This window comes from Platalea leucorodia, assembly GCF_965183815.1.
Source record: "Platalea leucorodia genome assembly, chromosome: 14".
NCBI lineage: Eukaryota > Metazoa > Chordata > Aves > Pelecaniformes > Threskiornithidae > Platalea > Platalea leucorodia.
This window is the reverse complement of record NC_138836.1, coordinates 9,891,417-9,907,123: the sequence shown is the minus strand read 5'-3', so window position 1 is coordinate 9,907,123 and position 15,707 is coordinate 9,891,417. Positions and strand designations below refer to the sequence as shown.

The 15,707-nt window shown below is 42.8% G+C and overlaps 1 protein-coding gene across 1 annotated transcript in view; it reads left to right on the top strand.

Moving 5' to 3' along the window:
* CCDC57 (coiled-coil domain containing 57) overlaps positions 1–15,707 on the top strand; it is a gene marked incomplete at its 3' end in the record, with an annotated part of 53,581 nt that overhangs the window by 2,709 nt on the left and 35,165 nt on the right. Inside the window, exon 2 of the mRNA XM_082326549.1 lies at positions 11,956–12,064. Within this exon, the coding sequence (XP_082182675.1) occupies positions 12,014–12,064 (51 nt within the window). The 5' untranslated portion in view covers positions 11,956–12,013. The remainder of the gene's footprint in view (positions 1–11,955; positions 12,065–15,707) is intronic.

Here is a 15,707-nt window from a genome sequence, read left to right as displayed (position 1 = left end):
AATCTCCATTGCCAGTCCCAAAGGACTGGAAAAACTCCTACAGTTTTTGAGAGGGAGACAGTTTTATTTGTCAGGACCCCACTCTCTGACTGTAATTTCTTAAGGGGGACAGTTCCATCCTGCAAAATCTTCTGCTTTGTTGCTCCACTTTACTTGAATCACTGCATCATAGAAATGTGTAGCCATCAGTAGAATTTTTAATTCAAACCTTAGAGGTATGTGCTTTGTGAAGATATTTTCAGGAGGGACAGAGGTGCCTAGGAATGGACAGGAGTAACTCTGAAAGTGAAGTTGGCAAAATACCGAAACCATCAGTATCTCTTATAGCTACTCAAATTATATAAGAGGCTAGATAAGGAAAGAGGTGTTAACCAAACATGTTAAACAAGACAAAAAAGAGGACTGGTGTGTCCTTCACATCTGTCAACATTGCCCCTACCAAAGCCTCCATCTCTCTGCAGCCTAGTCAGCAGTGCCACACGTGCTCTCTGGTTAGCGTTCAGTTGCAGAACACTCACACCATTTAAGAGGTTGGTATTTTTTTTTCTAGAGGCAGAAGCGTGTCACTGCAGTTGGTCTGTTTTTCAGAAGTGGATGTCCATAGGCATAGACCAGCTGCTGAGAAAACGGCCCAGTGGTCTGTGGTCTCACTTTTGTAGCTGATGGCTTCTGTTGTTTTTGAAGAATGCATTTTCTGAAAGAGATGTGTTCGTAGAGGATGACGTGCCAGTGTAAATGACACCGCCCGACATCAGCACCCAGGTGGTTGGATTTGATTCAGTATTCAACAAGGCAGTAGTGTAAGTGAGCAGAACACAGGGTTGCTGTGCTTGCAGAAGCCTGCACAGAGTCTGGATAACCTCATAAACACTTGGAACTGAGATGAAGGCACAAAACCCCTATCTGTTATGTGGAGTTACGTTGCATATGTTTAAGCATTAAATATGCTGCAGTGCACTTATGAGTAGAGGGAATATTAAAGTGCAGCAAAGAGAACTCAAAACACAGTGACTTAAGGCATCTAACTACAAAAAGAGCTTTGAAAAATGATTCTTTGCAGTTCTAACTACATTTAAAAAAAATCTGCATCTTAGTATTGTTCATCTGTAAGTATGCCACTTATTACAGATATTCTCAAAGTGTTGTTGAACTCATAAGGAATCATTAAATAGGCAAATTCTTTGTCCGGAGTAGACTGTGAAAGCCTCGGTTTAGTTTCTTGCTAAAGGGGATTCTTAATAGGAAAGTATAATGTCATTGGGTTATACTTAATAGATGCTAGATTCCACCAGCCCTCCACTAAAAAGTCCTTCACTCCATAATTCCTTACTGGTTTCCAAATAAGTTAGGATGCTGGTGTGTTCTTTATTGACATGTTTCATTTGACTTCGTCTGTTATTTTGTATTTTGCGCCTTTGCGGCAAGGAAGGCTAATGATATTCTGGGTACTGAATAGGAGGGCACATTGCTGGCTCGTGGTCAATTTGTTGTCCGGCAGGACCCTCAGCTTTCCAGCTGGCTGGCCCGCAGGCTGTGTAGGTGTGTGGGGTTATTCCTCACCAGGTGCAGGACTTTACATTTTCTTCTGTTGAGCTTCAGGAGATTCCTAGATCATTTCCATTAAAAACAGAGTGATGTAGTGAATCCGATAACTGTTTACCACTCACATCAGTAAAGACAGTCAGAGAATGCTGGAAATTTTTGCCTGATCAAGCTTCCAAAAAGGCAGAGGTGACTGGAGTGTTGCTGTTATGGAGTGTAAATAGGAAGAGGGGAGCTGACATTAGGAGAAAGCTTCATTCCTCTGGAACTTAGGGCTTCTGATGGCAGATGTCTTCCCTAGCACCTCCTGAACTGTAGAAATGCTTCTGTGTATCGTAACGGTTTTGGGTGGTTGCTGCTTCCTGTTCCAAATTCCAGCTGTGCTCTTTGCTGTTCCTGCAGTTTGTAGCTGAGTCCCAAATATTACCTCAAAAATGCCTGTAAACATATATTCTTATTAAGCTTTTATAAATACTTTGTTTTTAAGGCTATGATTTCTTACTTGCACTTGAATGGAGTCTGTTGTATTAATTATGGATTTTCACTGCAGTATTTTTAAGAATGTTAACAGTAACATTGAACATTTCAAACGGTTTCATACACAGCTAACTGTGCACTGTGCAATGCATACGCCTCTGCCTTTGATTCAAAAGGTAAATGTAGCAGATCATGTTGTACAAAGAGGCCTTGTAAGATCTTTATTGCAGAAAGGCCAGTAATATTCAGAGTTGAGGTTTCGGTAATTTTTAGTTTGTTTCTAAAGCAAGTATGAAAATAAGGTCTTTTTATATGACTCTCAAGATGCAGTTGAGGAACATGAACTGTACCTACAAAGATGTATATAGTCTTCAAAAATATGAACCCGCAGTTGTTGTACAGGTAGACATGGAAGAGAGAGACATGGAAATCAAATTCTTCTAGCCTGCATGAAACTGGAATTTAAATGTGTCATTTAGTTCCTAAATAACAGCACCCAAATTTCAGAGGGGGTAAAAAATTCCCCTGGAGTCCTTTGCAAGCTGTAAAAGAGGCCACTTCTATTTGGAAGATCATCTTTAAAATGTTAGTTCTGAATTTTTTTACATTTATTGTTCATATACTGTATACCAAATACATTCCTCGGGGTTCTGTGGAAATAAGTTTATTCATTTGAAGGAAAGCTGCGCTTGTAAGAAAGACTCTTCTGAATCACATTTTATGTTTCATCAAGGTAGGTTATGTCCGTATTCACTTACTGAGTCCCTGCGTGTTTCTCATAAATCTGTTCCTCTGGTTGTCCAGGTAAGCCTCTTGGTTACACATGGCTCTCGTGTGGCTTGTGTCTTGGACCTACTTTTCCATAGAAACAAGAAGGAGGGCAGCAGGATAAATAGTTTGTGTAATCCCGGGTCTTGTCTTGTTACGGAGCTGGGCCACGATGAGTTAGACATAGCCTTTGGACTGGAAACTTAAAAGTGCTTTTGAGCCTAGTAGTATATTTGTAGCCAGGATATACCCTGCTTTTCCTCTCTAAAATGCAGCGTTTTCAGAGGGTGAGTCCATTTTCTTTCTTTCTTTGTGAAGCTACTTGTAAGTGTTACTATTTCACAGCAGACGGACGGGGCCAGAGACTTGCGTTCAGAAGCTGTGACTCTGAAGGTGGTTCTGAAGGTGGCTGAAATCTACCTTCAGCCTAAATCTTACAGAACTCACTAGTGTTGGATAAGAACAGAAAATCTGTCTCTCTCTTCTAAATTCTTCTTCATTTTTGCTAAAAGGGAAAAAGGCTTCCTTTCATTTCCATCTATGAAACCAGGACGTTTTCTGCATTTGTTTTAGGCGCATACAGGTTTCTACATTGATCCCAAAATCGGTGTTGTGTAGACTGTAATCTTTTTGACTCACTGTTAAGATGAAAATGTCCCCATTTTGGGCACTGTTGAATCACTAGAAACCGCCAGTTACTCATTTGGGGAACCAACATGCATTTAACGACGTGACTAGGGACTGTCTGAAGGTGCCTCGGAGAAGATGACAGCTAATTTGAACGGGGGGAGGGTGAGGAAGGGTTGCAAAAGATAATGCGGTTGATAGGTTAGGCAACTCTGGGGTAAGACGTAAGAAAAAGGAGTATGCCACCAGTCAGCATGGTATAGGGATTTAGACATTCGCCTACGATGTATTGATTCTGATGAGTGCCCTGAGAGGCCCACTGCAGAGTATAAATCATGCTGGGACTTCCACTGTAATTTTGAAAATCAGATTTGGAAAATCATTTGAGGCCAGATTTCACTGCTGTATTTTAAACTAGAGGTGATTCATATAAGCAAATGAACTAAATCCCTTTAGTAATTGTAGTATTCTGAAATTATGTGTAGATACACTTTGTGTAGCTAAATGAAACTTGATTTATTTCCAAAGTCGAATTAGTAGTTCTGATTCTAATTTTCAATAATAGTCACTGATGGAAATAAACCCCTCCTTTCTTTAGATGACGTGGGGTTAGGAAATACAGTTCTCTTCCAATGGCCTAGGGAAGATATGCAAGAACTGCGAATAATATTCTGTTTTCTTTAAATTAGTGTGCTTCAGATATAATTCATGCGACATTCAGGTTTCTGAAAGGTCTCTCATCTGGCAAAGCCGTTTGTATAATGCAGAAACACGAAAAAGGGGAGAGCATTACAGGAAGCTTGCCTCATGACTTCCAGACAAGCAAGTCATCTCGAGTGACTAAGGGAAAATCATGCTTTACGTCCAGTTCCTGTGTTACGTCTTCCTCAGCCTCACGTAGGCAGTGTAGTCTGGTTTAGTGGATAGATGCATTTTCGTAATAATTAAATGCCTTGGTAGCAGTGTTTAATTTAATAATTAAATGCCTTGGGCCAAGACTCTCCTTCCTCATCTGGACTAGGGAGAAATTGTTTAATACTAAACAGTGTGATAAACAAAACGTGTAGGGAGAGGAGTGGACAGGAAAATGAGATGCGAGGGTGTGGAACAAGCGCCAGCTGGGTGTCGGGAGAGGGGGGTGGCTCGGAGACCGGGGCTACCGAGGAGCGCGCAGAGGCTCACGCAGCGCGGCGAGGGGCTGCTGTACGCTAACGGAGAGGATGAAATGGGGAAAATACGAGGAGAAGAGTGGGATACCGGGTGGCTGGAAGCGAATGCGGCAAGAGGAGCGGAGGAGCGCTGGTTTGCCGAGGAGGAAGGGCGGCAGCGAGGGGAGGGGGCCGTCCCTGCCAGCGCCGGGCTGAGGCGGGGGGCAGCCCCGAGCCGGCGCTAGGGCCCGGGGCGGGTGAGCGAAGGCCTGGGGGCGGAGCGAGGCGGGCCCGGCTGAGCGCTGATTGGGCGCCAGCGGTGCTCGCCACCGGGCGCGGCCGTTCCCATGGAGACGGGCCCGCCTCCCGGCCGGGCGCCGCCCCCGTCAGTCAGGCGCGGCCTGCGGCCGGCCGCGGCGGGAGGCGCAGGTCGGTGCGGGGGGGCCGGGCCGCGGCGGGGCTGCTCGGCGGGCGCCGTCGGAAGGCGCGGCGGCCGCACCGCATCCCGGCGTGCCGCAGCTCGCCCTGCCCATCTCCCACCGCGGCACCCGTGCATCTCGCGCCCTTGTCGCTTTCTGGGGCCCCTGCCTGCTGCTGAGTGCCCTCTGCGTGCTGCCCCCAGACGTTGCCTTGTGCTGCCCTGTGCTCCTCTGCCGCCTCCCTCTGAGGGGCTCGGCCTCGGCAGCCTGCCTGCCCTCGGCGCCTCAGAGCATCCGGCCCGCTGGGCCCGCCACGGCCCTCCTCGCCCCTGCTCCTGGCATCCCGCGGTTCCCCGCCAGCGGTTTCTTTCTCTCCCTCTCTGCACTTCAGGCGTCCAAACCCCTACTCCTGCAGGGTACTTGAGCCCCGGCTTGCCGGTAGCATTCCCTTCCTCCATCCATCCCTTCCCGTCATCCTTGAGGACGTTTCCTCTGGGGACTCGGTGTCAGTGCTCCGCATGGTGCGTTGCCCTCTGTCTGCATTCCTGGACGCTCTCTAGAATACGTGCCCGTTTCTCAGTCCCGGGGGCAATTGTTTCTCCCCCCCATACCTTGTCGTCTTGCTTACGCAGTCCCTTTTGCCGCCCGCTCCTCTGTCTGTCCTGCGCGGTGGCAGGGCCTGACATCAGGCTGTCGTGGTGTTGTGGATGCCCCGTGCCTGGCAGCGTCCAAGGCCAGGCTGGAGGGGCTTTGAGCAGCCTGGTCCGGTGGAAGGTGTCCCTGCCCATGGCAGGGGGGTTGGAACCCCTTTAAGGGGGTTTAAGGATCTTTAAGGTCCCTTCCGACCCAAACCGTTCTGTGTCTCTGTGTACCCCGCAGCACAGCCGCCCATACTTTGCCAGAGGCGTGTCCCCGCTCAGTACCTGACGCCCCAGGTTTCTCCTGTGTGTTATTGGTCCTTATCCTATCCCCCAGCTTCTGCTATATTTTATCTGTTCTGATCAGATTGTATAATGCACGATGTATATTTGCTGTTTTATATGTGTCACCTTACTTGTAAGGTAAATAGCAAACCAGCTACTAGCAGTAAAGAGACAGCACACGAGTGACGCTAACTTGTATCACCGATGGTCATCATTTCTTCCTTGGAACTGTGTTGACGTGCGATTTCCTTTTTTTTTTTTTTTTTTTTTCTTTTTGCAACAATGCTATGGCACAGCTACTTAACAGTGTAGCTGTGGCCTGTGCTGGTTGCTTTTCTCATCATGACTTGCAGCACGTAGTGAAACAGCTGTGCTAATGCTCAGGTGGCCTTGGTTCTGTCTGTTACTGCTTCATCAAGGAGAACGATTGTGGCTAGAGATACTTAACTGATACGAGCTGCGTGGTATTTTCTTTCTCATCCTCTTTTTTGAAAGGAAGAGAAGCAGTCCTGGTTTACTAGCTCTGCTGGTCTGTTATGCACGTCTTATTCATGGTACAATAAGGATATGTTTTAAGGATAGCAAGGAAGAGAGAAGCAAGTACAGCTTCCTTATATTTTGAACAAAATTCTAAAGCTTTGCACCTCTTTGACAAGGAGGGGTTGTATGGAAGTCTGAAGGTTCTCAACTGTTACTCTGAAATGTTTTTCAGCATCACCTTGTTCTCCTTATTTGGTTGAAAAGTGACTAACTCAAACATGGCATCCAACTTCTTGTTGTTGAAGTAGCATTTTAGTAGTAGCAGTTGCAAAATCTCCGCTGAACCAGATAGGCCAACCCCATTCAATTGTGTGTGATTTACAGCCAAGCCGTCATTTTCCCTCGGTAAAGAGGCTGATAGGAGTCCCATTAGGCCCTTATGCGGGGGAACAGGAGTACCTATCGATCGCCCCTGTCTGAATGTGCCTGAAGTAAGTGGTTGGATTGTAATTGCTGTCTATCTTTGCTGTTTAGGTTGTACGGGTAAGCTGTGCTTGTTGTAAGGTGTCGTCTCTTACTTATGTGTATGCTGTTCCCTAAGTCATCTTTTAATGTCATCATATATAGGTTTACTAGTCTTCTTTTGACTGTAAGACATCCAGGCAATTGGTGCAATTTATATTTAAAATTACACTGTTATTGTCATTGTGGTCCTTATTGAAACTAACTTGCATTTATTAATACTGCTGCTATCAAAGGCAAAATGTTTCCTTCTCCCCTATTAAATTGCATTTCTAAGAAGTACAGCTCTCTGTGATGGAAAGCAATATTTTAAAATTACAGGAAGGCTCATTCATTCATATTTTTATATGAAAGGAATGATGCCTATGTTATATGTAACCCAATCTCACCTCAGGATACCACTTGCAATTTACCAGTGCCATTAATTGAAGTAAGATATATGGAGATAGGGAGGAAGGTTGTTTTTTATAGGAAACTGTGTGGTGCCTTTTAATTTTAAGCTAATTGTAGAGAGAGATTATAAAAGAAATATCATTTTTCTTAACCACCTGGTTCCAAGAAAAATTGTGACTTCAGTTTGATGATTTCAAGGAAGTAATAGGCTGGAGCTGTGGTCTTGGTTTTGATTCCTTCCATAAAGGTCTTGTCTAATAATGTATTGCTAATTTTAGCTAATGAAGCATAGGTCAGGTTTTTAAAAGGCACTTACAGAAGTATTTTGATACCTTAATGGGTGTAGGCTGACGATAGTTTCTTTCAGTGCCTTGAGTCCAGAAAGCATCTCATAGGCATTTTTTATCTTTAATGTATTTATGATTGCGGGGGAGGGGGGAAGAAAGTCAGATTTAGTTAATATTTTTAACTGCGGTAGCCATCAGATGCATTTGGAGCGACAGGAGCCGAAAGGAGGGTATAGAAAGAACAAATCTTTCTTAGCATTGCATGTTATAGGCAGGGAGGCAGCGCTGTTCATGAATATCCACGACAGTGACTTTTACAAAAAATATCTATTTTTGCTTACCCAAATGAAGAAGATACTACTTATACTATTTTCTACGTGGTAGTATGATTTGAAGATTGCCAGCAAGAAGTGGAATATGAAGAGAAAACATAATTTTATTTTAATTGCCTTAGGGATAAATGTGAAATCTAGGCCAGCAGAACTGAAAGACCACCAGGTCATTGTGTCCTCTAGCGGTGTTTGTTCCTCAGTGTACCTGGGAAGAACAAGCTTGAATGTTTTTATACTCATCATGTCCAACGATCAGAGACTCATTTTTTTGATCCTGGAGAATTAGAGTTGTCTAGTTTGTTTGGGGGGAAAAATGTTGTTTGAATTGTGGCATCCTTTAGCATGGAGATATTGCATCACGTTTGCTGATCTGGAAATCTGTCTTTCATTTAAAGAGATTAAAGAGCCGCTATTTGAAAGGCATGCTTGTCTGATTTGTTCTCTGCATCCCTGTGCTTAGCCAGATGGGATTATCTGTAACCACTGACACAGAATAATACTGTACAGTGAGAGAAGCTGTGTTGACTCCAGAGATTTGGGAAATTTGGGAGATCTGAGCAGAAATCACCATCTTTTTTTATCTTTTTTTTTCTTTTTTTTTTTTTTTTAAAGGAACCATGATGCTTGAAATTAATGTTTTTTCTTCTACAGAGTTTATAATTAGATATGAGGCAAATATGGTGAATAAACAATAAGATGAGATGGAAGTGAAGCAGGTAAAGGGTTTTACCGGTAAAAGCACAACCTCTGTGTTGTCTTGGTTTCTTTTTAGTTTTAAAGATACAGTTAATATGTTACTGAAATACAGCGATTCCCTCACACCTGTTGGCCTTTCTGAAAAGTAACTTCAAGGTGGATTTAACTGCGGACAGAACAGTAACTTTGTCGTCCCATGAGTAATTGTGGGAGGAGAAGACAAAGGGGGCACAGCAGTTAATATTGTTGATATAAGAGAAGGCTGGACTGTGAGTTGACTTGTCATAAATGTCTTCAAGAAAAGAGAAATACGCGTGCAGTTTACAGTGATTAAATCTTTTTATGCCTCTATTTCCAATCTGAATAAAGAAAGGAGAAAATTATGTTTTCCCACCCCAAAATTTAGTGGCGTTTCCTAACTAATTTGGAAAGTCTTATCCCTGGACAATGAAGGACTATAAATAAAAGTAAATTCTGCTTCTAGAAGTGGCCAATGCCTGATGGTCCAGGAAACTTTACAATTTAAATTTAAAATTCACTGGTAATTAATTATCAGCTATGCAGTAGATGGGGAGTGACGAGATACTTGATTTGTATTAGTTATCAGTCTTAGCTGTCTTCTGTCGGCTCCTGTTTCAGATTTATAGTAGTCTTACAAATGGAGAAAGAACTAAGTGATCTCCTTTGGTGGAAAGAAAAAGAAGGGAAAGAGCTACGTGCTTGCCAGTTCCCGTGTCAAAGGAGAATGCTGCAAGATGTCAAAAAGCAGCTCCAAGACATGCATGAAAAATTTAACAAATGGAGAGAAGATTTTGTCTATAACCTAAGAGTTTTAGAGGAGAGAGATCAAGAGTTAGAACACTGTGATGTCACCACGGTCACTCATCTGAAAATGCTAAACAGGCAGAGATTAGTGATCTTAGCGTACAGCTGGGTAAAGTGGAACAAATATTTGTCAAGGAAAGAAGAAAAAGACACAAACTTCATTATGACAATCGACAACACATTGAAGAACATAAATTAGAGTGGGAATGGTTTTGCAGGTGAGATGTGACTTCCTTAGAATAGTATGCAGGAAAAGAGAAATTTAGCTTCTCTAAGGCATATTTGGATTGGAATAAAGCAATAACATCATTCATACAGTAGAGAGCACTTTGAACATGGAGACGTGATTATCGCTCTGAGAGAGGAATGCCTAGGACGTGAACAGAGTGAGGGCTGGCAGAAGTGACTTGGGCTGTCTTTGTGCCTCCTATATCTTCGTTTCCACAGTGACTTGTCTGATTTCTGGCAACGTGTTAGAGAAAGGATAGCATTCCGTGAAAGTGAGGATGCTCTTAAACGTACAGCGTGTCCCTACATAATTTACAAGGGTGTATGTTGGGGAGAAGGTATGACGGGGTGGAGTTGGTATGATTATAAGGGAAACATAGTGTGGGGAGCAGAAAAGGATTTGTCAGAAGGAAATGCTTTTTCCTTGGGCACTGAAACACCTCTGGGAAATGAGATGAATCTGAAAGTATTGATTTGTCTCCTGTGTGTTATATCAAGATGCACTTGTCTTCTGTGTACGTGAGGAGACAAATGATAATGGTATCAGCCATTGTGAATAATATTATCGAAGGTTACTAGACATCAGTTGCTATATTGTGCTGTGGATTTAACACAAACGATTCAGCCTTTCAGTTACTTTAAGCCATTGCAGGCAAATCTTACCGTAGGAGTTGGGTTTGTGCACTCTTAAATACCATTTTGTGCCACCTTCTTTGATAGGCCTCTGTGAAGGAAAGAAGTTTGTTGGGGTATATCCAGACACAGGACCAAAATTTATGACTAATACGATTGACTAAAATGTGAAGATAGCTAAGGCAATGCGCTTGTTTAGTTTGGCCATTCTCACTAATTTTTGTTATTCTGTATAGAGTTCTAAACCTCGGGGGGGGGAATAAAAGCTTATTTCTTGAGATCCATCTGCACATCATTCTTGTTTAATATAACTACTCTCTTCAGATATAATGGTATCTTTGGGATTATTCTCTGTTTAAAACGGTAACTACTGTAAAGTGTTCTGCGTCAAACTGTATTTATAATGTAGAGATAGCTGGATAAGTTTTAAACAACTTTTTTTAGTTATTAGAAGTGATCTGGACATGGATCTGGAATTCCTCAAAGGTCACTAACTGATGGATGTTACTGTGGTTCTGGAGCATATGCAAATTCATTGAAAGCCAGTTCAGGAATTTTGTATGGAGCATATCCTTTGGGAATGGAAGGAGGAGTCTGAGTCTTCTACACCCATCGTTGCCTCTTTGCCAGGCTGAGCTGGATACTGATCACTGAGCAGTACAGCAATTATTCTTCTGATCTGCCTTGCCCTGGAGAGTTGTGGGATGAACAAGGGAGGTGTAAAAGTGTCTGTCTAGACTACACTGAGACAACCCTTCTGTTAGACTTATTTATATGCATAAGTGTTGGCTATAGGATTCAGATTAATTCAGGTGAAGTGTAAATTTAAAAGCAAAATCTACCAGAATAGGAAAGTGAATATGCATTTAGCTGTTTGTGACTATCCAGTTCTAGTTTGCAGTTCTGTCTGTGTAGCTGTTATATGATCAACCTTATCTAACCAAATGCAGTGGTCGTTCAGCTACATAAAATAACTGTTATATAGAGTTGCAAGTAATCAGAAGGTTGCAGAACTGCACACTATCAATCCAGGTCTGTTTGGCCATGTAACAGGCTGCACCAAGCCTGTTGAATATTGCAGGGATGAATCCAAAGCTTGAAGAGGTTCAGTGTATTGTTAGAGAACTTTCTGGTCACGGTAGCAGTATCAGCTCTTCAAATTTGTTTGAAATGCCGGCCTTACTGGTGTTCTTCCACTGCATCTCAGAGAAACTTTTTTTGTTCATAGCAAATAAAAATACTGGGGGGAGGAGAGGAGAAGATATGGACCCGCTCCTATTTTTAAATGTATGTAAAAGCTCAGATTTCTGCTGGGTAGCCCTTGTTTTGCAATTTCTTCTTATGTAACAGAAATTTTTGGGTGGAGGAGGAACTCTGTTATACTTAAGCGGAAGTCTTGCACTACTTTTCAGCCGATCCTCGATATTTCCTATGCACCTAACTTTTGAACTATACTTTTGAGAAATGGTATATACTGTTATAATCGGTTTCAAGTGACTTATGAGAAAAAAATTTATGGTGACTGTTTCTTTAGGAAGTTGTAGCATCTTCTATTTATCGTTATGTGTTACTGTTCAAAAAATTTTACATATGTATGCCTCAGTAGGTCACCAGAGATGCTCTTTAATGTAAATTTGTTTTATTTTTGTTTATAGCTCTAGGAACGGTCACATAGATCATCAGCATGAGGAGTATGTGAACCTGAAACATCACATGGAGAGAAAAACCCAAGACCTGGAAGGAGAGCTTGCTTGTCAGAAACAGGTATGAGACTATGGAGAAACAATGTTGTGTTGCTGTGGTGCCATCTAGCAATCCTTTTTTCAAGTTTCGTTTGTTGGTTTTTTTTATTAGAATGTTCTGGTTTAACATTGCTGCAGTTGTATAAGCTTTTATTTTTTGTCTTTTTTTGCTTAAATTGATGAGATTTGTAATGGCAGTTTACAAAATTATGCACTATTTGTGCAGTAGCTGTTGCTTTGCTTGTCTGGCAGCTGTCCCTTGTAAGGAACTGTTAAGAATGTGTTTAGTAATCTGAGATTGTGTAAGATTATTTTATGTAGACGGCACACTGCTAAATTTGTAACCTTGAAACTGCAGGAAAGGTCAGCATCTAGAAAGCAGAGGCAACCTTAGGCAAGATGGCTAAATGTGTGTTGCTTACCATATTCCTAATTACAAGGCTTTTTTTTTCCCCCCATTCTTCCTCTTATATTACTATCATTTCATCATAAAAGGATAATCTTACTAACAGTGAAATCTGACCTTCCACTGTGATACCTTGGGGGGGCATTATACCACCTCTCTATCTATCACAAACAAAGAACAACAAAACCTTCCGTCTTTGTTTTTGTATAAAAATGTATTTGATATTAAAATGACAAATGTGTTTAATCATTAGAACCAGAATGGTTAATTTTTGGCCTGTCAACCAAACCAGTGTATAATATAAATGGAAGTGGTAAAAGATTACATCTTGCACCCAACACCTGCCAATCCAAATGTCGCTGCCCTCAGTATAGTCGTCCTGCTAAAATAACCCGTCTTCATCCAGGGCCCATGGGCTTCCCAACGACAGTTTATGAACCTACCCAAAGGAGTATGAGCACTTCTCACTTGAACAATACTTGATAACTGGCTTGATTTAGAAGTTGTCTTTGTGTGTTGTGTGGTTAAACTGTAATGATACAGCTGATGAACTGCTGTTTCACAAGCATAAGGGCACGTCACCTAATACACACTATTTCTCTTAACTCTTCTCTTCTCCTCCAGTGTGGGTATCTCCATTTTTTTATGTTTATATTGTTTATGACTTACAACTAAAGAAGCACACCTTCCGTGCTTGCCCTTGGGTCTCTTTGCAGTCATTCCCCTTACCCTAACACATGATATTGCATCAATTAGCCAGAAGCCCCTGTGACCTTATCTTCTTGTTTTCAGGTTTCAATTGTGATTTAACAATTGAACTCCTGGAAGTAGTATCTCATGAACACTTTTTTTTAATACTTTATCAGTCTAGGCACCTGAATAGCCGCTCAGTGCAACAGTTTAATTTCTGGAAAATCTGTGGGTCCCTTATGGACAGCTTTTCATACGCTTACGAAACATAGGTGTTGTGAAGAATGACTTTCACATTTCTTCAGTGGTGTCTTCACTGGTGTCTTTAATTTCTGTGCGTTGGACTCTGAATAACTTGCAATGTTACTTTGGAGGAATTTCACACCAGAATGACCATTCTGTTGTACTGTTCTTACTTGGGATTGAAATGTAAAGTCCTCTGACAACAGATTTTTGTTTTCCCAAGTATGACAAGCAATATGACTGTTTTGATTATTTTCCTTCAAAATTAAAATTTGGCAGTTATATGGGGGGGGGGGGAAGTCTTTCCCATAGCTTCCTATTTCCCAGCAGCCCTCTTGTCACCTTATCTCCAGACTGGAAAAGATGGTAGTATTTTTCTGACAACTTTTCGGTAAAGCTATAGTTTCTTAGCTTTTTAGTAGTTCTGTAAGTATTCGCTTTAAAAGCCTCTTGACTGTAGCCGAAACTTTCCCTTGTAATAGTAGTGAATTGCTTTGCTTAACTTAAACAGAAGCTTACACTAGTGATTACAGGTCTTTATGATGTACCTTTAAAATCCTTTTTCGTGTGGTTTATTAGTGACCACTTTTTTTGCTTTAATACTGTTTCTATTGTCTTTCTGCAAAAATAGAGGGAAATGGTTAAATGTTTATCACCATTAATTCCATATATATATGTATGTGTGTATGTGTATAAGAAGATGAATGTCCTAGTTAGGACTAGGCTTGTCCTAGTTAGGACTAGCCTAGTTAGGCTTGTAGTAGATTGTAGATAATAATCAATATCCCTTTCTTCATGTGCATTTCTTCATCTAACTTCTGTTAATATTTGTCATTTTATATTTAAAATTTTACTTGAACTTGTGGCAAAAAAAGCCTAAACAACTTAATTCAGTTTCTTTTTGCATAGCTCAAGACTGTTTTGCATAGCTCAAGACTGTTAGGTCCCATTTGCTAAGTAAAGTGTCCAGTTTAAAAAAAAAACAAAACCAAAAACAAAACAAACAAAAAAAACCCCCAAAAACCCACCTCCCAACAACAAAAACCAAACCAAACCAAAAAACCCCACAACTTTTAGCACTGGGGAGATATAGCACTTTTCTGCTGCTCTAGAAGTTAAAAGAAAGTTCAGATATTTCCATAATGGATAGTCTTTGTCATATTACACAAGCTCAGATGTCGGCGAAGGAATTGAACTTTAGTTATGGAATCTGATCTTGTTTTGCAAAGGATGCCATTTGGCTGATGTGTTTCTTTAAATTCCCCTTTGCTGTACAAGTCGTGTTAGGGGACCTACCATAGGCCAGATGATAGAATCATAGAATGGTTTAGGTTGCAAAAGACCTTTAAGATCATCAAGTCCAACTGTTAACCCAGCACTGCCAAGCCCACCACTAACCCATGTCCCTAAGTGCCACATCTCCCCGGATTTTAAATCCCTCCAGGGATGGGGACTCAGCCCCTGCCCTGGGCAGCCTGGGCCAGGCCCTGACAGCCCTTTCGGGGAAGAAATTTTTCCTCATATCCAACCCAAACCTGCCCTGGCGCAGCTTGAGGCCGTTCCCTCTCGTCCCATCGCTTGTTCCTGGGGAGCAGAGACCGACCCCCCCGGCTCCAGCCTCCTTTCAGGCTGTTGCAGAGAGCGATGAGGGCTCCCCTCAGCCTCCTCTTCTCCAGGCTGAGCCCCCCCAGCTCCCCCAGCCGCTCCTCCCCAGCCCTGTGCTCCAGCCCCTGCCCCAGCCTCGCTGCCCTGCTCTGGCCACGCTCCAGCCCCTCCATGGCCGCCTTGGGGTGCGGGGCCCAGCGCTGAGCACAGCATTCGAGGGGCGGCCTCACCAGTGCTCAGTACAGGGCACTGCCCTGGTCCTGCTGGCCACACTGTTCCTGATACAAGCCAGGATGCCATTGGCCTTCTTGGCCACCTGGGCACGCTGCTGGCTCATATTCAGCTGGCTGTCGACCAACACCCCCAGGTCCTTTTCTTCCGGGCAGCTCTCCAGGCACTCCTCCCCAAGCCGGTAGCGTTGCGTAAGGTTGTTGGGACCCAATCCAGCCTGTCCAGATCCGTCTGTAGGGCCTTCCTGCCCTCCAGTAGATCAACATTCCCGCCCAACTGGGTGTCATCTGCAGACTTACTGAGGGTGCACTCGATTCCTTCGTCCAGATCATTGATAAAGATATTAAACATAACTGGCCCCAATACTGAGCCCTGGGGAAGACTGCATATAACCAGCCGCCAACTGGATTTAACTCCATTTACCACAACTCTTTGGGCCCAGCCATCCAGCCAGTTTTTTACCCAGCGAAGAGTATACTTGTCCAAGCCA